The sequence below is a fragment of the Excalfactoria chinensis genome, chromosome 2 (assembly GCF_039878825.1).
Source record: "Excalfactoria chinensis isolate bCotChi1 chromosome 2, bCotChi1.hap2, whole genome shotgun sequence".
Classification (NCBI taxonomy): Eukaryota; Metazoa; Chordata; class Aves; order Galliformes; family Phasianidae; genus Excalfactoria; species Excalfactoria chinensis.
The window spans coordinates 121,854,139-121,877,244 of record NC_092826.1 but is presented as its reverse complement, the minus strand read 5'-3'; the positions used below and the strand labels follow the sequence as shown (position 1 = coordinate 121,877,244).

The window sequence follows — 23,106 nt, the reverse complement described above, 5'->3', positions numbered from 1 at the left end:
TTAGGCTGGAATAACAAGTGCTGCTGTGGATCTGACCTATTATTATTTACTGAAATCAACAAAGAGCCCGCTGCTACCTTCAAATGAGAGAGCTCTGGATGAGCTCCTGAGAGCTGTTTCATGCATCTATGCAAACAAATAGCATTGTCTGCTTGGTCTGTACACAACAGGTATTGGCATTTTATTCTTGGAGCAAACAGCAAATTGCAAATTGTACCTCTCTGCTTGACATTTTCAGTAAACTTAGGTCTAAGTTTTACCCATACAAAGCAACCTGCTGTCAGTCCTTGAAGAAGACTTTTTGTCTTTCTTGCATGAGCTACAACCCTGTGCCTGGGAGCTAGAATTTAGTAGTGAATGAGTGTACAGGCTGTATTCAGTCAGGCCACGGTTACCTTGCACTGGTTTTCAGTGGTGATAAGCAGCCTCTTAACGCAGGGCACTCAGAAATACAAAGGATCATATTCTTTGATAGCGAAGGTGGCAGAGCACTGGCAGCGTTTGGGTTTCATAAGGCTTGACTTTTAAATGTGTGTTACTTGCCATGGCTGTTGCAAATTAAACTCCAACCCACAGGCTCAGCTATGGGAGAGAGAAAAGGGTGGTGGTTTCCTTTTTTTTTATTTTTTAGATCTGTATCTGTGTTGGCAGAAACCCAAAGTCCTGTAACAGGTAATCATAAAAGCACACTGTATGCACCTTGGAACGGTTACTATTCTTAATCTGGAGTGTGTCACTGAAGGTAGAATATAGTCCCCAGTGACAACTTTGGGTATTAATTCAGGCTGCTGCTGTGTATTTTATCTTTTTGTCTTGCTTTCACATCTACTTACACACAAACACTAATGATGTCTCCTTTTCTGTCTTTTTTTTTTTTTTTTAATTCTCTCTGCTTCTTCCTCTGTCTTCTCTTTCTGAGGGAGTTTAAGGTAGTGTTATAGGTATCCCTATCTTCAGGCCCTTAGAGTCCATGACTGTTTTGCACTCCTCTTCAGTAACTAAGCAAACATCTATGTATGTAAGCATCCAGGGAGCAGAAAATGGGAGGAAGGTAAGCCCTGGCACCTATCTGAAGTCAGGATCCCATTTTATTTCTTCCCCCAAGGCCTTCCAATGCTGATGTGCAACTAAGTATACCAGCAGCTGCATCACAGCAAAAGAGGTTCCAGGAATTATAACAGAACGTAGAACTGTAAAGAATTTTCTTTATTGAGATTAAAATATATGCATTTCCATAGAATATTTATAACATTGCATCCAAAGAATTAAAAGAAAACCAAAACACTCTATTCTTCATGATATGTAATTATGATATGCAATATAAACTCCTAATAAAACAGTATTTTCCATCAGCTCCTTTCCTTACAGCTCACCACTTACACAAAAAATCACTAACCACTGCGTGCACGTACTTGCAGAGAAGCTTAGGTTGGCAAGCACATCTCATGTCTTTGTGACACTCTGGTCTCTCATCTATCCCCTTGCCACCTGAGTTTCTGCAGTACAGCAAAGATTCAGCAATCCTCAGCAGGTACACTTTCAATGTTACAGTGCCTGTACACAAACCAAGCAAATCTTAACTATTTCTAAGGCATGAATATAGACCTCTTTGATCGGATGCTAATGGAGGACAAACTAATGTGGGGAAGATCAGAGCTTTCCCACAACTGATGCCTGTCCTGTGCCTGATCTGCAGTCTGGTGGCTTCAGAGGTGGAAGCAGGGAATACATGCATGCATGTGTGTGCAAGAGCATGCAGATCTGAGCCCTGGTGGGCAGAACACTGAAGAGGAGCAGACACCATCTAACATGAGAGGTTTCTCTGATTCTGGCCATCACTGGAGATTTCAAGTGGCTGATACATTGAGTGCTACTTCTCTCATTCTCTTGCCAGGAATGGAGGATGAATAGGGGGAGTACATGGAGAAAAAGGCCTATACCTGTGTGAAGGCATGTTTGGGGTGCAGGATCTCAGGGGGCTTCTTTGATTTGAATTTGAAGCTTGTCACTGGGATTGCTTTTTTTACTCAGAGCCTGTCCAAGCTTTTCACTTTTTCACTCTCCAGACAAAGGAGGACTTCATTTTACCTTCAATTTTTTTTTGTTTCTTTTTAACAATATGGGTTAGTCTAATTACACAGCAGACTTGTTGATAATGTAGTTTGACTGTTCTGAGTATTGGGGATTCCTCTCCCAGCCCTGTCGAATTCGTGTTAGCTGTTTGTCTAGACAAGGAAGTATGAGCACAAATTTGACAACCAGTACAATGCATGGAATAATGAGAGACAGTATATAGGCACTTGGAAGATACCATCTGTATGATGATGGACTTAGGAACCGCTTTCCACCATAAACCAGTGTGTGTGCAGTGCATAAAATCAATGTCAGATATCCCAGTTTGGACTAGGGAAGAACAAAGAAGAGAAAGAAGTAGAGGTTAGAATACTAAGCTGAACCAGAAAAGGCAGTGAAAATAGTTTATATAATATAAGATTTCTTATTGTTTTTTAATAAAAACGCATTCAAGCGGATCTCCAGGACTTGATTTTTTTCCCCATCAACAACCTTGATAACTTTTTCCACACATTTCCTAATGTTGCCATATTTGTAAAAATGTAGAGAAAAGGCTAGAATTCATTTGAGAGGTCCAATCCTTTTATATTCTTTAGTGTTAATCCACCCAGAATTATATATATTTATATAATTCTAAGATATTTATAATATATATATATGTTTAGGTATTATAGTATTAGAATTATATAAACTTTCACCTAAATAAAAAAATATATATGTAAATATATATATATTTATATATATATAAATATATATATATATTTAGGTGAAAGTTTTTCATCTAAATAAAACATAAACTGATAGTAGTTTCCTCTGCCAGCCCTGTTCCTGCAGAGGCACTGCAGCGCCAAACCTCTTCCTCATGTGGGGTCAAGATGATGGCGTTAACAGAGGTAGCTTTATTAAAGGCACAGAAAATTTTAGAGCCTGCAAAACTGCAGGCTCTCTTTAGATGCTTGCCCTTGAAAGGACTGGAATGATAAAGTCAGTTTTCAGAATCATGTTAACTGAATTATCTTGTGAACAAACAAAATTAGCCCAATAAATGGCTAAAATATTCTGTGACTGTGTAATTTGGCAGTCATTAGCTCCACAGTGTCAATTTTCCATTTGTCAACTAGAAGTTTAGGTCTATCCAATTTTATGTTGTTGGTGTAATAACACCTGTTGTTCCAGAGGTAGCCATCAGGAAAGTTGTATTTTTTACATGTGAGCTGTATAGCCATGTAGATACATATATTAATCAGGTGATGGTGAATAATACAAACGTGGCATTTAGAGTTAACAATGGAGGAATGACCTAAGTCCCCAGTAAATCCTTTTGTGGTCATAGTTCATATTCATAAAAGAATAGGAAAGTTTTCAACTGAGAAAAGTTTTGTTGTTTTTTTTTAGAGAAAATCTTTTTCTTACCTGTACAAATCGGAACTCTCTCCAGTTGACATTGTTGCTGACGGAAGGCAAGGAAGTTATTCCAAGAAGAACAAATAAAAAGAATCCTAAAATCCCCAAAGCCAAATAAGAGTCACTAAGCCAGCCATTGGTGTTGTCAAACGGAGAAGTTTTATTGTTCAGTGCCTGAAGAAAAGAATACCAGATATATCTTAGTGTAAGCAGTTTTAGGATCAATATGAAGAAAAAGATATATCCTTTAAGGTAACTAGGAGATAAATATTACACATTAACTATCTGAAAAGGATTGGATATTTACTTTGAATGGCTACTGAAAAAGCAAGAGTGGAATTATGTAGGTTCTGTGTACCTATAATTGTGGTACTTATCTATTGTAGACCCACTGTGAGGACGGGTATGTAATTGTTTGCTGTTGAATAAGGTCAGGAACTCAAAATATGTGCTAATCCCTGCTCATTGCAGAGGGGTTGGATTATATGACCTGTAAAAGTCCTTTCTAATTTAAACTATTATTTGATTCTATGATTCATAAAGTTAAATGGAGAAATAGAGAAATACGTTTCTTTAAATCATTCTTTATGTATTTCTTGATTATTTTATTAATATGTAAACTACCTAGGAGGAAGGTTGATACCAGAAATTCCCACAACTCAACATAATATCAACCACCTTTGGATTTATCTATGGTTAAAAGGAGCACAGAAACTAGGAAAATAACCTCATTATAAAGAACATTAGACTGCCCACGTGAACTTCTAAAGTTCAGCATCCCTGGTAATATTCCTAACAGGGCTAGAGGAAGAGAAGACATAGAGCAAGGAAAAAAATTACCTGTGAGATGGTTCTGTCCTCAATTCTCCATCTTACATAGTAGCGAATTGGGATAACGAGAGTATAAATAACGTGGAGAGAAGCAAATGCCAACGCTACTAGTCCAAGTTGTTTCCTACACAGCATCCATTTGTCCAGCCAGTCTGGGAAACGGCTGTATTTGGTACCTCTGTATAACTGAATAATTGCAGCAAGCACACCAGGGAGATAAACCAAGGCAAGAAGGACAAGTGCCAGTATAGGGCAGATCCGATTTGGAATGGAAATTGCAAGAAAAAATGAATAATCCTTATTTTCATAAACACGAGGGTAAATTATGTCACGAACCAAACAGTAAAAGAAAAAGAATGCAGTTAGGCCAAGGGACAAAAAGATGGGAAGCTTCCACATTGGAAAGAGCTGTAGAGGGTAATTTTCTATTTCCCGAGCAGCCAAGAGAGATCCTTGATCTAATGGTGTGAGACCCAGTGCACGAACAATATCCATTACCATTTGTTTAGCTTCTGTGTCATCTCCACAGACAAACACCTGTCACCAAAAACAAGCAGAGGTTTTATTTTGACAGTCTTGTGACATTTTCAACTGCATTTCTGCCTGGGTATGGACAATATGATCATGAGCTTCTTATTACCTTCCTTGTCAGCCTTAATTTATGTAGATAATATTAAGTTATAGTTAATTTCTTGATCAACAGTCCCAAGAATCAAGAATAACAAACTTTTCTTTGGAGAAAGACATTGCTTCAAGTGGCAAAATTTTGTATATGACAGTAACAAGATATAAGAGTACAGATCTTTTCTTAGAGCACTTGAATTTCAGCATGCTCTTTTAAAGATCCCGCCTGCAGTTTGTAAGCACAAGGTTTTGTGATAGTCAGTAGGAACAATATTTTCTGTTGCTACTACAATAGTCTATAAGGGCTTCAAGGAACTGAATTCAAATATAACTTCTCTGTCATGAAAGTTAATATTATTCCTTCCCATATCTAGTAAAAGTGTGAAGAAACTCTTTTTTTCTATGAGTGAAAATAGTAATACTCCTTTTGGAATAGGCAGAAAGGGGGCAGCTTCTGCTGTCATTTATCTAAGTATGATGAAGGTTTCAGATGCCCAGGCTTGTAAATCTTTGGTTTTTAGCTTGGGCAAAACCACTTCTATCAGCAGAAACCAAAGTTAACAATACTTTGAACAGTTGCCTGGCACAGTGCCTTGTGCAGGGGCACAAGTAGCTGAAAATAGGGCAGTAATAAATTCTTTCTCTTCTGCAAAGATGCTCTCTTGTTTCCTATGACCAGCTTGTCTGTGACTAAGGAGCTCGTTAACATGGTTTGTATGCGTTGGTCTTGTGTTAGACTTCCATGGTGATGGATTCTGATTTAGAAAACTATTAATCTCTTCACTGTCCAGTTAATTTATCCCATTGCTTATACTCATTCTGTTGCCCCATTATATCCCTTTCATTCCTTTTTTTGGACTCTTAGGCGAACAAGCAACACAGCACTCATTTCCTCCTTGTTTACTGGCTCTGTCTTTGTAGCTGTGCTTTCTTTTTTTCCTTGCTTCTCTAATGTATCCTAACAGCTTCCTGCATTCTGAGGCAAGCTATCAGTATTCCTTGTCATGTCATATTCGAATCCCAAAGTAAATTTTAGCTCACATTTAATTTGAGATTTGCAATTACAGTGAAAATTCCATCTCAGCCTTGTCTGAGTCATATGTCCCAAGTGTGTGTTTTGTCTAACTGTTAAAAGCCCATATGATACTTCTATGAAATAGCAAACTCCTGCAGTTCAGTCTTACCTGCCGGCTTGCATCCAGGGTGCCTGACTGCAGAGACCAGGCAGACACGGTGTTAAAGGCTTTCACAACCCTTGCGCTGGGCACCAGCTGAGCCAGGTACTTTGCATTGGATTCAGGATACTGGTTTATTTTTAAGTTGTTGCTTATGTCCACCAACACTTTTCCATGGAGTGTTTCCTCTAGTGATGCAAGGAAGTCATAATGTTGCCTCTGGATTGCTACAATAATGATGGCGGCTTTCTGTGCTGCCTCAGCATGGCTCAGCACCTCTGCATCCTTGGGAATGAGGCTGGATGGCCATGGGCTCCGGCTTCCAAACACAACAGGGTAGCCAGACTGAATCAACTTATGGCCCAGAGCTCTTCCAAAATCTCCCGTTCCAAATATACACACAGTCTCTCTTTTGTTGGATGTTTTGGGAACCAAAGCCATAATGTTGGAAGAATTTTTACTCATCTATTAGAAGAAAAAAAAAGGAACAAGCGAAGTAAAACATTGATCTCTTGAAAGTGAAAGGTTAATTTTCGTTCTGGATGTACAGAATAAATATCCGAGAGTTTTCTTGATTCTTAATCCGTACAGTTTTTAAAAGAATGTGTTCTGGATATCCAGCTCTCCATCTCTGACACCTCTCCTTTCTGTTCATCTTCCAGACTTTAACATTCAGCTGAATTATTGCAATTTTCCTTTCTCAAAGGGAAAGCGGGAAGAAAAGGGTACAGGATCACCATGAGCAAGGGTTGCACGTATTTCAGGATCATTTCAGTTTCCTTATGCTATAGAAAAGCATTAAAGATGAGCGTGACTCTAATCAGATTAGAACCTGGAAGGTCTGTTTGTAAAACACTTGAAGAAGTGGCGTACAAGATAGCTACAAACCTATGTTGTCTGCCCTATGTTAATATGCCCATTTAATGCCAGTATAGTTTATTATTATTCAGTTTCCTGAAGAATGTCCTATGAAGTGTTTGGACAGTGGAACGGGCGTATTTCATGTTGAACATATGTTTCTCATAATGAAATTCTCTTTGAGATTTCTATCTGTCCTCCTTTTTCACGGTACCTGGAAGCTTCAAAGACTTTAATGTATTATCCATACCATAGCAGTATGTACGCTCCGTACTTACGGAGTGAGACCCATGACCCAAACGCAGAATCAAACAAGGCTGCTCCAAAGGTCTTTTGGTAGATCCATATGCTGTTGCTCTCACTTTACAAAAGGTGACCTGAGGACAGAAAACCTGTGGCCTTAAGGAAGATCTCCTACAGGAAATCTTGTGAGACCCCTCTCTCCAAACAGTCACTAATTTAGTACTTGGAGCAGCCATGTTGTTTTGTAGGAGCGCTAATTCAAGGCTTTCACAGCATCTCAGGTAAGTGGCTTACAGGTGGGAATAACTGATTTTCTAATTTGCAGGACAGAACTGCACAAAAACTGCACAAAATAGTTAGCTACACACAAAACAACTGCTCTGCTATGGCTGTTTATTAACACTTTGCAAAGCCCTGTTCAGAGTGAAACTGCCACTTAAAATACAGAGACTCTTCTTTTTTCTTTCTTTTTTTTTCCAGTGTTCTTTTACACATTTAAAACTCACTCTCTGAGGGCTCTGTTACTGTCCCATGAGACTCCAATGGGAGGAAAGCTGTACTATCCTTTTTGTGGATAGTCTGTATTTCAAAAATGAATATATGAGTTATGTATGTAATATTAATAAATGGTTCAACTCAGTACCTAATGGCACTCAACTTTCTCAAATTTTCCTTTTAGCAAAGTGGGCTCCTATCCAAAATTAAAAATAAAGCTTCTTTATTTTGTTGGACATGTTTGTCCAGCTGAAAACTTCTGTATTTGCCCCAAAGAAAGAATTAATTTATTGCTGAATGAACTATGCAAACCATTTTCTTCACTACAGTAAGACTGGACAAGAGAAATTCAACAAACCAACCAATCTCAAATGAGTTTTATCAGGTAATATACTTGGTATATTTACTGCCAAGAAACACTGAACATCTCATTTGCTAATGAACACTGAACTTACCTTGCTGGGAAAGAGAAGAAGAAAAAAAGACGGAGATGAAAAGTACAACTAATGTAAAGAACATTTTTTTTTCCTTTTGTTTTCTTTCTGTGTGTCTGCAGAGTTTCTTGGAGCCTGATCTAAGATATGAAGGGACTTGTACAAGGCAGTGAATATTATTCTATAAAGAGCTGAAGAGAGTTAAAGATGCCTTTATTGCTAGTGGACTAATTTAACTTAATACCACTTTCAACAGGAAAAGACAGTTTGCTTGAATCAACTAAGCAGAGTTCACTTATTTTCTTATTAAGAATCACTTATTAAAGGGATGCCCATTGCTGTTGTGATAGCACACATTATTTTTTAGAAACAAACTGGTCATGAACAATTTTCTTAACAAATTAGGTATATTGTAAAACAGATGTTAATTGAATTGTGCATCTGCTATATCAGAAAATGATGTGTAAGACAAAGGAATTTTGCTTTTAAATCCCAGGCTGTCTGGATTATGCCTCCTTTCAACAAATAATGATTTAAAGTCAATTTTCTCAACTGAACTGTTTTTTTTCCCTTCCTTCAAACATGTCTTTGTGCCAACTGGCTGTTGTTAAACTGAAAAGGTTGTGGGCACTGCAGTTGACTTCTGGAGATTAATTCAGCCAGTAGACTGCACAGATAAATTTGGGCTTTGCTGTGTGTATGTGAACAAAATGAACAAAATGTACCTTTGCTCTGATGGCAACTCGGTGGGTGTAAAGTTGAAACAAGGAAAATGGCCTTATAGAGTCCGTTACAGTGATAGCTGCAATGAGAGAAGATATTCATTTGCTGTAGAAAAAGGCTTTCTATTGTCCTACATCAGTGTGAAAGACATGATGAAGTACATCATAAAGGACATAGGGCCAGGCTGGTGTCAGAGCTCAGCCCGAAGGCTGACACTGGGTCTCGTTAAGCAGCTGATGGCAGCAGGGTTTGCTTTATGCCCACATGCTAGGCATTCTAAAAGCACTGGAGGAAACAGAAACACCAGCAAAGAAACAAATGACCATCCTCTGTTCTTTCACGTATGTACCCAAATATTATCTGAGAAAAATCAGAGCTTTATGGAGCTCTGTATTCACATATAATACTTTTGCTTATGTCCATCCTCATAACGTTAGTAAGCTAGTGATGCTTTTTGTTATTTCAAAGATAATCCGTGCAAGCTTCTTACTTATAACTGTGTCCTTTCTTTTCTACATTGTTGTATTTTTATACAGTGAATTCACCTTTTTTAGGGAAAATGGTGGTAAGCTCTGATCTGATTGTCACTTGGTCAATAATGACAGAAGGAGGCACTGGAAGAACAGAAGCAGCAGAACCATCATTAAATGCTGCATAAACATTTGGGGAACTGAATCAAGATACAGTTTTCTTCCAGCAATTATATTTAATTACCTACGTGGGAATTTGAATGAATACAGGAATGTTGCTTTGTACATGGGAAAAAGGAGGGATTTCCTAGTAGAAGAGTGGAAAAGCAGAGGTGGGACTGAGACAGGCAGGGATGGAGAATGGAAAGATCAGACAGATGTAACATGAAATGGCAGACAGGTGATCAATGGAATGATTCAAAAAGGTTGAATGACAAGATGAAAGGACCAGGGAAGAGAAATGTTACTATTTACATTTAAAAAAGAAGCAAACCAAATAGCTCTGGCAGTGATTTTGAGATTATCTAGCCCATTGCCCTCCCTATGGCAGAATGAACTACATTAAGCCAAGCCTGACAGATGCTTGTCTAACCTGTTTGTGGATCTAGCAGTCTCCCTTGCTTTCTCCTGTCCCAGTGGTCACACTACAAGGCAGATTTTCTTTTGTCCAATCTGTATTGCCTCCACCATTGTACACACAGGTGTCAATTTGTCCCCCTTCTCTTTTCAGAAACCTTTGCTGGACATAAAAGCTGTTACCATTTCACCCTTCTCTAGATGAAACAACACCAGATCCTTCACAGTACCTCACGCTTCTGAGAGTGGGGATCTTCCTAGGCTAAACTCTTCCAACTGTTAATTAAAAGTATGGTGCTAAAGCTGAACACAGCAGTCTGAGATCTCACCAGCTGGAAAGGATTACTTCACTTGCCTCGTAGACAACACATTGTCCTGCTGACACATCTGTCTTATTCACAGTACAGCTGATTCACAGTCAGCTTGGGATGGCTATATGTACTCTAGAAACCAGTGTGTGGCAACAGGAAGGAAGATGAAGCGTGAAACAGCTGGTTCTGAGCACATGGTCATAACGTCTGTGCGCAAGATTTCCACCTTGGAGCAGCCTTGGGTTTAGCATTGCAGCCTGAATGCCCAATAGCAGCTGCAGTGTGCTGGGGTGCACCCAAAGCATATCATCTGGCTCAGTCTTTGTGGGAAGGAATCATCTTGTTCCATATGCTCAAAGAAAACAAAGCTTGATAATTAGTGATTTGCTTCAACAATGCACTTCTGATCAGAACTGAAATACTACTGTTCTGCATCCTGCAACATCCCATTTTTCAATGCAGAACTGCTCCAAAGCCAATAGCTCCATCTTCAGCATGTACAGTTCTTTTCTGACTCTGTGCTGTATTGTGCTCTAGTCCCTGTTAAGTAGCACCGTATTTTTTTAGTCTGTAACTTCGATTTGTCAAGATCATTTTGATTTCTAAGGCTGTCCTCTAACATGCTCGCAGGCTTTTTCAACTTTGTCAGATTGTCAGCTTTAATAAGCATACTGTCTATTCCAGCTTCCATGCCATTTAATAAAGTTCCAGAATAGGACTTTAGCCAGGAGAGACCCCCAGTATATCTGTGGTAAATGTAGCCCTCCATTTTGACAGTGATTAACAGAGAAACTGAAAATGCCTCTCACTCATTCTACAGAACCATACTTGTATTACTTCATTCAAGCTGTATTTCCCTCACATGCTTATAAAAATGTTCTCTAACATACCATACTAAAACTTTCACTCATCTCAAGCTGCATAGCCTTTGTGATGCACCAGACCTGGCATGATCTTACAAAAGGAGATTAGCTGGGTTTGGAATGCTTTCTTCTTGATTAATACATGAGTCTACAATCCATTTTTTATTTTTCTTTATCTTCTAATTGATTTTTCTATCTGAGAATTGTACTTAAATGGATTGTGCCAGAATTCTGCACCTTCTCTTTCTACTTACTTTTTAGGATAGCTGTTACTCCTGTGTTCCCAGACTTGGAAAACTTCACCTCTTCCATGCAGTTCTTAACAGTAACTATTAATGGCTATGGAGACGATTCAGTTATTCCCTGAACAATTTAAGGCAAATTCCTTCAGCCTCCAATCATTCAACTCACCTAAGCATGATCTAATCTGTTACTTCTGTCACCCTGCCTGAATTTTCATTTCTTTATTACTGGCATAGAGTGAAAGAGGCACTGCAGAGATGGCTTTCCTGGAGTCAATAGTCAATAGCTTTCTCTCAGTGGAATACTGGATAAATCCTTTTCTTGATTTTCCTTTAACAGTTTGTGCTTTTACAATATTCTAGATGTATTATTTAATTACTTTATTATTATTATTATTATTTTATTTTTTTGTACAATGGCTTTTAAATTTTAGCAACATATCTGCATTGTTCTATGTCTTTCATAGATTTTGATTTCTGTATGATCTTTTTGTTTGAAGCTTCTGAAGAATTTGCAGCTTCATGGCTGTCTTCCTGCAGTCCTTCCTCTGCCTTGCAAACGTTTTCTGTCTCTCTGCTTTTAATGCCATTTCTATAAGCAGGTGTCAAATCCTCAGATCTCATTTTTCCTCTCAGATTCTACTTCTCATGGAACATCACCTGCCAAACTTCTAAATTTAGTATTGTCTGCTTATTATTCTGCTAGGTGAACAAATCTGTTTTTGAACAATTGATCTTGTCTAGTGGCCTATAGTATCTCTCAGTTGTAACTGAACATCTTCATTTTCTCCTCTATAATGTTCCAAAGTCTTCTTCTAGAACTATGTCCTTTTACATTTTGATTCATGAAAAAAGTTTAGATAATCAAGTGGAACATAAGGACTTTGAGAAGATAAGTGGCCCTAAGCATCATAAGGAGTTTGATCCATAGCTGTATAAAAGAAAGGTTAGCAAGTAAGAAGAAACAGCCAGCACAGCTGTGACTGAGGTAGTTTATGGTGTAGTCCACCAGAGGATCTATTCTCTGAGGATTTGTCTCTTTCTGTTTTCTCCAGATCTCATTAGAGCACGGAGTATCTGAACTTTCTCACACAGTATCACAGAATCATAGAATGGCCAGTTTGAAAGGGACCACAGTGATCATCTTAATTTCAACCCCGTGCTATGTGCAGGGTCACCAACCACTAGACCAAGATGCCCAGAGCCACATCCAAGCTCTCAGGTCTCTTCAAAAGGTCTTTTCAGCCAAATCTTTGTATCTCTCTGGTCTGGAAGAACTGGAAAACTCTTGAGTTCACTACATGGATTCAAGAATTAGCTTACATATCTTGCATCACACAGACAACATTGAACTCATTTCACCAATTCAGAGATTGTCTCAAGCAGACTTTCAACAGCAGTATTGAGAGAAAGCCCAGTGCACCGCCAGACTTGATGGGATTACACTTCATCATCTTGTTGTGCAACTATGAACTGATCTTGAGTTGGCAAATTGCACTTATGGCAGAGGCAGTGAAAATAAACCCTCTGTCAGTGCCCTATGCCCTGCAGACCTGCCCCAAAGACCTATTTGAGCAGACAAAACAGGAGCAGTGAGGTTTACCTCTGTGATGCCTCTGTGTACACCTGATCCTTCCCTACTACTGCTAAGTATACATTCCCCTTAAACAAGGGCAGACTGCACTATGGCTTACCACAGTACTTTCACACTGTGCTAATGGCACATATTCATGCTGGTGGCAATGAAGAATAGTGCCTACAACCAAGAGCAGAAAGATAGTGAAATGGCCATTTTTTACATTTAGTCTATTTTTTTCTAATTCAAATCCCTGTATACACATAGACAGGCATGGTGAACTTCAAACAAATGTATACATTAGTATATTTTCTGTTTGGAATGGTTGGTCCTTTCAGGTTTTTTCTTTCCCATGCTGTCAAGTTCTATAAAGTTAAACAATTTCTGTTTGAAATTGAGTTAGTTAATTTTCATTATTGTCTTAGCTCTTTACTGCATGTACTGACAAACAGAAATAATTCCCTTTTGATTTTATTTTGGGGAGAGTTTTGTCTCAGAAAGTCTGAGATGTGAGTCATCTATGATCAAAAGTGGCCTAATATGTTAAAATTAAATAGAGTGGCCTATTAAATACAGCAGAAAATGAGAATGGCTAATACTTCATTTCTTGCATATTGAGTATTGCAGCTTTGAATGTATCTTTCTGAAATGTTTTGCACATGCATAATATACAGTAATCCTGGAGTAACTTGGAAAACAAGTGAAATGTGATTTAAAAACTCTCATTGGAAAGACATGTATGCTGTTCTGAGGCAATCTCATTTTCTTAAAATTTCATGTTACTATCTCCACAGAGAGAGACTGCACTCTCTAAAATATAGCACTTCTTATAAGCTGACAGTCGTAGAACCAAATCTGCCCTAAATTACAAACTGTATTTTCTGTTGTTTGCTACACCAGAAACTGAAAGGCATGTGGCTAAACTACTTTCCCTTGATTAATCTAGTACTTATACACATAAAGAAAATAGAAGAGTGGCTCCTAACAAACATATCACAGCAAATTATTCATGAATTTTCTTTCAAGCAAATGAATATATTCAGTTCTGCTCAACAGAAAGTCCTGAGCTCCAAGTTTTGACAGTGCTTATAAAGAATAATTGTTTGAGACAATAAATCCTCCTACAGAGGACACTACATTTCCCACATCTTCACTTTTTATCAGGAGAACACTAAAGCTGCCTGGAGGCTCTTCAAACAGATGAAGTATAGGCCTAAACAGATGTGTTTAATGTTGTCTAAATCATAGCAAAGTACTGAGAGAGCTGGAAATCTCACCACCTCCAACTTTCCCATAAACACATAAGACTCAGATATAACTGGTGTAATTTCCTTGGCCTTTTTAGGGTTGTTGTGCTTTTTGGAGGGGTACAGGTATCAAGCTTTAGTCCAACTGCAAGAGAGTGAGAAGATTTCAGAAAACACTCAAAGCTCAGTGATGGTGAGTGCAGACTGAAGGCACTGGATTTATTCCCACTGTAATGCTCAGGAGATGTCCTGAGACCTTGACAGGTATGTTTTGAGACCCACACATGATGTGCATGGTAAGCACTTTTTGTATTCCTGCTGTGTCCTCCAAAGCTGCCTTCTCTCTCAGTGAAGCTATGTGCATCTTTTGTCTGCTATTTAGAGACATTAACAAATAGCTCTGTCTCATGGAGGAGTAACGCTAGAAATAATGAAGCCTGGCTTCCTAGGGATTTGTGTTTCTTGGATGATTACAAGCGCTGATTGAAACTGTTTCCAATCACAGGAGATCACTCCTTCAAGATTTCTTCTCATGTGGATTTTCAGATCTTTAAATGTGTATAGTCACAGTACAGTCTTCCATTTTCTAGGACTCTAATGTGGAGTCTTCAACTGCCTATTTTGTGATACTGAAGAAAAACAAAACCCACATTTCTCCTGGTATATTTGTTTGAAAGCATCACAAAAACAGTGGTTGAGGGACACACAAAATGCATACGCTCACATCCCTCAATACGATCAGAGAAACCTCACTTTCTATAGAAATCAAGGTAAAATGGCATTAAGACAGGAATCAGCTGGCACTGCACTAGCAACTGACCAAAATCATGCCTTTGACCCACTAAAAGTGTAAGAGTTCAAACCCTTTATTTATTTTGAGCTCTAGCAATATGTGATAAGCCCAGTTGTCTTCCCATTTACACTAACGGAATTGTTGATTTTCAATTAACTTGCTTTTGGATTGGATTGGCGTAAGCAGGAAGATAACAGAGCCCAACTGCTCTGTGACACCTGTGATAAAACAAGAAGTGAGGTGGCTGCTGCAGCATAGAAGCCTCTGTGACGATGGACCTGCATGCCTTCTGCTCTTAGCAATCTGAGGAGTGGGTGGGAGTGTATGAAAGATTTAAGCAAAAGTGGCATGAATGTGAAGCTTTCTTGCCAAAACAAATACATGTGGATTTGCAGCATGTCTGGAATGGGGCCAAGCAGATTTTCTTACAGAAAGTTCATTAATCTGCATTCTTGCTTACATAAGCCTATACACTAAAACGCTGTTATAAAAAAAGTGTTTAAAGACACTCCATTTAACAGTGGAGAGCTTCATCAGCACTCTTACTCACTCAGTGTGAAGTAATTAAATATATTATTTGATTCTTTTGTTTTCCTTTCTTTCTTTTACATGGAACTGAAATTTTTTTTGTCCTACTTGACTGCAGTCAAGTGGCATCTGCAGACCCGTGTCTGCATTCAGGAAAAATGAACACTGATATTTCCAGAAAGAAAGGAACGGTGTTCCTCACACACACAAAAAGTGACAGTTTTAAATGCTGTTGCATTTTGCAGCAAGGAAAAATTATCAGGCTTTTATGTTTAAAAACTAGCTCTTTCTCGATATAGAAATTCCTCTTCTTAACGAGGCAATAATTTTAGGAGTGTTCAAACAACAGCCCTAAGCTACAGGCTTTGAAAATTAGCAGCTGAGGAGCCTGAATTTAAAAACATGCTTTGAAAATACTGACAAAAAATCACAAGTGGAGGTGATATTTGTCAAAAATTTGCAGAGCTGTTGAGAGCAGCCTCCTCTACCGAGAAATTTAGAGAGCTAATTTGTTGTAGAGTTCTTCTGTCTGAATTTCCCTTTGAGTTCAGCACAGGTTTTGAACATGGCTGAGCCACTAACTCCCTCTCCTGGAATGTGGGAAGGGGTTTGAAGATGTGGGTCATTGCTTCAGCTCCTCACCTTGGCGATGGCAGGAATGAAATGCCTCTGTCAGAGTACTGCACATCAGCTGCTGATCTGGCAGCACAGCAGTGTCACCTAATTGCTCACAGTGCTGCACAGGGCAGCCCATGCTATCCCATGCCATGGTCTGCTGCACAGGGGCACAGCAGACCTCACAGGGGATCTCTGACATATCTCTGCTGCTATCCTCACAGAGAAGGCACCTCAGTTTCTGGTGATCCTGAGTCTCAATCAGATTTGCTAGGCATCTCATACCCATCCCTGTGAAATATGTAGGGTCAAGGCAGAAGTGATGCTTTTGGTTCTGCATCCCAAGACCATTCAATGTACAGCCAAATAGCACCAGGCCATACTGCAGTGAAGGCAAAGTTGGATATCTGGGACAGGACATGGAGCAGAGGCCAATGTAAGTTTTAAGTATTCTTATTAAACTTAAGAAGAGGTAATAAAGAAGGCACTCATGGATACCAAGATTCCTTCATTTTGCAAACAAATAATGAAAAAAAGCAAAGGCCAGGCTGGAGAAAACAACTTATTTTTTTCTTGATAGGGAATTTTGCCCCAAACCCTTTAATCTTAATTTTACAATGACTTATTTAAACTAATAATTCCTTATATAAAACTTTTCTCACTTCTTATCATCCATCAAAATAGCAACTGCTAGAGTTGATTTCTCATAAAAAGCCTCAAATACAGCTTTTGGTAGTGCTGCAGGTTGGTAATCCAGAGGTTTGGATTCAATTTCCAATGTAGTTATCAAAGAAAAAAAAATGTTTAGATCTGCACAGGGAACTCATTGACCTCCTGCTCTGCTTGTATAAATCTTCCACAAATTTTACAAGCAAAAGAATTTAGATCCACTGGATGCTTTTTATGTGCTTCCCCCCTACCCCCCCCCGAATATCTATGCAGTCAGTTTAGAGATCAACAAACGCACCCTGACCCTAACACTGCCAGTTCTGCTTAGTTCTGAAAGTCATTGAGATCTACTCAGTGTAATTCGGGGTAAAAATGAGCTGAATGTCTGTGCCATGAGGTACAAAGGAAAGTGTCATGCTGATTTTGTAATTGCCTAATTGGACTAAATAATTTCCTCCTGCAGGGTGACCCTCTCTTGCAGCTCCACCAAGGAACAGCAATACAAAATGAGGAACTGAGTTTCTGAATAAACCCACTGTCTTTATTGTATTAACATTCTATGCTATTACGGTTATTGCATAATTACCCACTTGTGGTGAGCACACATTTCCTGCTCTCACACTCCTTGTAGCATGGGACCACCCCAGAGACATCTTTTGTCAAACACTCCTGGTGCTCTAATGATGCCAGAGTGTTTTTTGCTCTTTGGCAATCAACCTCTCCACTAAATTTCCTAACACTTCAGGCTTGTTTATCTGGAGGCCTACAGAAGCTTGCTCACATAGTTGGTATCACTAATGGATTGGTGACAGGCAGCAGTGAAACTCTTTGATCCCCATCCTCAGGTGCTGTAAGTTGTCTGGAGTGGACGGCTGAGCTGCTTTCACCATTGATCAAGCAGTTTGTAGCAGATTATTATAATTAAGCACCTTTGAAGTGCCAAGTTTTATGAAGCTCTGGCATGGTTCAGGTTGTAGAATTCAAATGTGATTTATTAGTGTGAGATTATTAATATTTTCATTTTTTTTAATAATAGAATATTATGCAGCTTATGGAAATGGCTTCTCTACACATTCAGATTTGTCTTGGTGAGGCTGCTCCACCTGGGGAAGGCACATGACCCAGAGCTGAGAACAGTCCTTGCTCCTTATTTCATCTTAACCTCACACATACCAAAGCAAAGTTGTAGGATCTGCATCTCCCAGTGGAGTTCTGTACCTCACTGAACCACGGGATCCCTGCCAGCATAGCAGCTGTCTGGAGCTGTCTCCACCACAGCTATGGCATTCCTCACATCCCAGAGAGGATCACATCAACATTTCAACCAAGTAAAAAGACAGCTTGAAACCACCTTAGCGATTCTGCCTCCAGGTCTATGCTCAGCAGTCATTGTGAGCTCAGGAAGCAGCTCTGTCAGACCCTTAATTAGCACTTTTGTCGGCAGCTGTTCCTGCTCCTCCTCTGTTTCCCAGCAGCACTGCCACAACCAGAGCTCACCCCGCTGCCTCCCACAGCTTCTCAGCCCAGCTCAGCACTGTGCCCAGGCTGTCACCACAGCTGTCTGCCCAGTGCTCCATAGGGAAAAGAGCCGAAGCCATAAAACAAAAACTGGAGACCTGGATGGCATTTCATGAACCAGTCTGCCAAGCATGCTTCTGGCCAGGCCAAGAAAGCAGGCTGCATGCTGGGGGACTTTGATAGGAGGAGTCCTGGAAGGAGGGAAGAGAGAAAGTGCTGGAAATCTGAACTTAGCCCCTTCTAATCTGAAACATGACTTCAGTTAAGTGAACTTACTGTTTTGTTGTCTCTGCCCTCACATGAGAGGAATACGCGTTGAAGAAATTTTGATGAAGAAGAGACCAGGTGGGTCTAAACAACGAGGTCAAACAAGGAAAACCACCTCTTTTCTATTTCTGAGCGTGCATAAAGGCATTAAGGCAAACATTTGATCTGCAATACGCACATGTACAGGTGATGTTCAAATATCTCTCCCCACCTTTTCCTCCCTCTAAAAGCAACTTTCAGAAACCAGAATTAATATACATAAAAGCCTAAGTGGAAAAAAGAAAACAAACACCAAGAAGCCAGTATCTATAAAATATAGCATGGAGCATAACAAATATACAATGTTGCAGTTGCACTCTGCTAGCCTTGTCACTGAGAACAGAATGAGAGAATGGTTGGCTCAAAGCTTCAAGTTACCGCAGAAACAGATTTTAATACAAATAGGCTGCGAAACAGTAAGAGAGACCTTAAAATGTGCAGATGTGAAGTACTCTTCCTGAAGGCTTAGTTGCTGTCTTTGTGTTCTTGAGGCACAACAGGAATGGATTTGTAGGGAGGAAAAGTTGTTTCTCAGTGCCTCGCACCCATGCCAGGCACACTGCTGGGTGCTGTTCTTGAAGTAGCCTTTGTCTGGCCCTGCGAGCTGTACTGCTGTGAGTGGTGGGATTGTTGTTGTAACCCAAGGGCAGCTGAGAACATCCTCAGGCTGCACTGTGATCTGGAATGAGGAAGTGAGCTCTTGCTCTGAAATAAAACACTAATGTAGATAATGTGCTTTGTTAACAATTTTGCAACACAAAGTAGACCGTTTATCTGGTTTTCTCCTTTTAACTAACAGAAATAATTTTAAAATTCCATCTGCCTAAAAGTGTATAAATATGAAAACTGCTTGATAGGTTTGAATAAGCAAATTAGTGTATGGATGAAGAAACTACAGGGATGCTTGATTTTTCAATGACTATTGTAATATCTTGGTATGTAGTCATGGTGCCACCTCAGTTATTAACTGCATGCTTGTCAAAATCATTGCCATTAACAAAACTAGGAGCTTTGGAAAGTCACGTCTAAAAAGGAATTTACATCTTAGACTAATTGAATCCTTTCAGAATGTCTCAACAATCTGAAAAAAAACTGCCCTGTGCTGTGAATGACAGTTTATATTTGTACATTTAGGGGGGACATGAAATCTTCCTGTATCAAAGCTGACTAACAGTTCTGGCAGCTGCAAATGTTCTCTGAATTAATAACATGTTGCTGGCATAAGACAACGCTCAAGAAAAATCTATTTCTTTCTGCAGCACTGAAACCTCTCCCTTCTAAAATACTAAACAGTTTTAAAGTTGGTATGCTACTTGAAAAGGAAGAGAAGACATGACATCCACATGTGAGTCCAGAAGTGAAAAGAATCCTTAGCTCCAACTATTATTACAAGTAGTTTATGATTGGTGATAAATGGAATGCCTTTGGGTTACCTCCACTTATTACTGGAATTCAGATCAGAATTTTAGCTCTCCCTTAGGAAGGAATCTCCTCTTTCCAGTTTCATCATTTCAAACCCACTGACCAACACTTATTTGCAGAAGATTTCTCCACTTTCTTGACTCTAGCAAACACCTCTGACAGATTAAATAAACTTGTTGGCAGTTATGTAAGCTCTCTGAATACCAATGAAATGATTCAAAGTTTGGTTGCTGTAACCTTATAGGTAAAACCTCCTTACATCACATCTCAGTGACTAAAATATTATGTAATGTCAATACGAAACCCTGGCTTTGTATTTTATGTATAGCAGGAAGAAAAACTAGGGTCAAATTTTATCAGTACACTAATGGTTGAGTTCAAACCCACCTAAACCTCCTGGAACATAAGCCTTGCCATTCTAGGCTTTTCCAAATCCCACCTGCAGAAGTGGATCACCTCTGTAAAACTCACCTGTGCACTCAACCTCCTGCTCTCCCCCTGGGCAAACCAAAGCCTTCCAGCCGGTGAGGTGCTGTAGGTGCTAGGGCAAGTACCTGCTCTTAAATGCTGCAGAGATGTCTTTTTGCCTGGAGAAGAATGCAGAAACCTGACAGCCTCGCTGGCATTTATCTAGTAGAAGCCAGGGTACACGTGGGAGGGAGAGATGAGGAGATGTTGCAAGCCCTGTCTGTCTTTGCCGGGTGAACGAGCTTCCCGTCAAAGTTGTTGGGGAAATTCCCAGCCCATGTATTTACAGCTGAGGTGAAGCTGTGGTTGCTTTTTTTTAAGCAGGCACTGGCTTGCCTCTTGGCTATCCGCCAGCAAAAAAGTTTGGCTGTGTTTCCTGCTCTTGCAGGACTAACTTGAGAACTGCAGAAGTCAAGAATGTTTAAGAAGCAAAACAGGAAATATTTGCCTGGAAGGAGAGCTCTCTTTGTGTTGTAGCGCTCCTGGGTCGTTCCAGATGTGGGTAGGGACAGTAAGAATGTCGCCTTGGGATGAAAGGAATTTGACGTGAGGATGGCTGAAAGTATCATATCAGATCCCTGAGATTTTCTATATATTCCTGGCAGTGATCCCGTGGAGTCAGAGCCAGTCGTGCATTTGTATGGAGAAATGCATCTTTAAGGAAGAAGTCTGTGAGTATGCAAAATAATGGATGTTGCACATATGTTTGGAATGAGGTATAATTCATAACAGATGCCTTAAGCATCAAGAGATCGCAGGACTGGATCATCATCCAAATAGGAGAAAGGGGCACAGAGTGTCCCAATAACACTGAATTTTTATAAGAAGTTTGGGAAATAAACTGAAGGAAATTTAAGTAATATTGCACTCAAGATCTGAAAGAGATGTTTGCCAGTAAAGAGAAAGAAATTAAAAATAAAAATGAATAAAAAGTATATCATTATATCAGACATGCAGGAAACAATGATATCGCTTTGGAAGAACTTGCGAGAGTCAGCAAGGTGTGCAAGGCACAGACAGAGGGAATGACCTGGCTGTGATTTTCTTCTAGGAACAAAGGGCACCCAGAAAGTGAAAATGTTGGGTTAGTCAGAATAGTATTAACTGTCAGTGCAGCCATCAGCTAACGCGCTGCCAAAACCAGTCATTACACCTAAAAGAGAATCTTAAGGGAATGCAAAGGGAGACAGATAATTCATAAAGCTTCAAATCACAAGGTTAACTCCACAGGGAATATAAAAGAAATAAATGAATATGTAATAGATGGGAAAAGAGGGAAAAATGCTATGCCTTTGAGACCATCAAAGCGATCTAAGCATTTAAAGCCCACATGATAATATGAATATAAAAAGCTGAGAAAGAATTTGAAGCCACTTCTCAGTAGACCAAGACCTCAAGAATATCAAATAGCATAGGCAAAGGTTGAATTGTCCAACAGTTTTCTCAGCTATGCAAGTCCTTGACATTTTAAGGCCATACTTAAAGAAGGAGCTGGATCTACTCATTGGGATGGATAGTGGAACTCAAGGAAGTAGTTCTTGTAGTTGCAGAGAAATCAGATGAAACCTTTTGTTTGTCCATAGTTGTACTCAAAGGAACAAAACAAGTTTGATATGCTGTCAAGAGGAGATATGGTAAGTGACAAATACCTTTCTGTCCTTGGTACTTCACCGGGCTGCTGGCATGTGCTCATATTAGGAAAAAGAAAAGAGCAGGTGTTTTTGAACTTTCATAAAACCTTTGTGAGTTGCACTGTTTTCTCAGATGTCTATTTAGGCTGTATATGGCACCTGAGGAAAAAAAAGGTGATAAATTTTTCATGCCATTCAGGTTAGTGAGATTTATACAGATGACATTTAGATTTGATGAAAAACGCCAGCTCAGAGCAGCCATGGAAAGAAACTGTGCTGCTGGGCTGAAGCTGGACAAACACCACTGTAAATGCCATGTAACACAAGTAATAATATACTTGAAGAAAAATTAGAACAAAAAAACAAGTCAATCATCAGAAAATATTCAGCTTGTCTGTTCCAACAATATTTGGGTGCTGAAACCTATAGAGAATATGTACCTAATGCAGTTTCTTCAGAGTGCCATCAGGCAGAGATTCCCAGTGATCTAGGATGTATTTTGAGAAAGAGAAGTAGTCACTTAGACATTTCAGACCTTAGAGGATATCATCCTTGATGGCTTTGGACATGTGTTGGTGCAGTCCTTTAAAACATTGTGCTTTAAAATAACCACAGTAGTTTATGAGTTAACAAAACGTAGGCATGAATATATTCAGAGGAAAAAATATATTTAATCTTAGATGTGGAAATAAACAAAACCATACATTTTTATTTACTGAAGGCCAGTGATATTTGAAACATATTATAAATCAGAAGAAATTACCAAGTAGAGCTTGGCCAGTGGTTATTTTTCATTATTTTTTCAGTTATGAAATGTGACTCACAACTTCGATATAACCTTGAAATTGAAGGCAGGATTTGCAGAGCATTTGACAATGGAGACAAATCCAGGGAGAAATTTGTTCACGTCACTCTTATTGCAACAATTGTTACCGGGGAGAAGATGCTTCAGAAAATAAATTTATGTCATTAAGGAAAGATTAAATTTAACCTGAAAGCCTGAGAGTGGTG

General features: G+C 39.3%; 1 protein-coding gene across 1 annotated transcript; it reads right to left on the bottom strand.

Annotated features, from left to right (window-relative positions):
* Nucleotides 1-2,133: 2,133 nt before the first annotated feature.
* On the bottom strand, nt 2,134-20,572 carry STEAP4 (STEAP4 metalloreductase). The gene is made up of 5 exons (XM_072329659.1): nt 20,468-20,572; nt 6,117-6,572; nt 4,318-4,845; nt 3,487-3,651; nt 2,134-2,403 (listed from the first exon to the last, which is right to left on the bottom strand). The coding sequence occupies exons 2-5, from the start codon at nt 6,570-6,572 to the stop codon at nt 2,134-2,136; spliced, it is 1,419 nt and encodes a 472-aa protein (XP_072185760.1). The 5' UTR covers nt 20,468-20,572.
* Between the last annotated feature and the right edge of the window lie 2,534 nt (nt 20,573-23,106).

Excerpts from the sequence above, each read along its gene's own strand:
- STEAP4 (XM_072329659.1), bottom strand. The coding sequence starts at position 6,572 with ATGAGTAAAAATTCTTCCAACATTATGGCTTTGGTTCCCAAAACATCC. Across the intron at positions 4,846-6,116 it reads CCCTGGATGCAAGCCGGCAG|GTGTTTGTCTGTGGAGATGA; the intron begins GTAAGACTGAAC and ends TTTTGGTGACAG. Across the intron at positions 2,404-3,486 it reads GAGAGTTCCGATTTGTACAG|TCCAAACTGGGATATCTGAC; the intron begins GTAAGAAAAAGA and ends GTTCTTCCCTAG.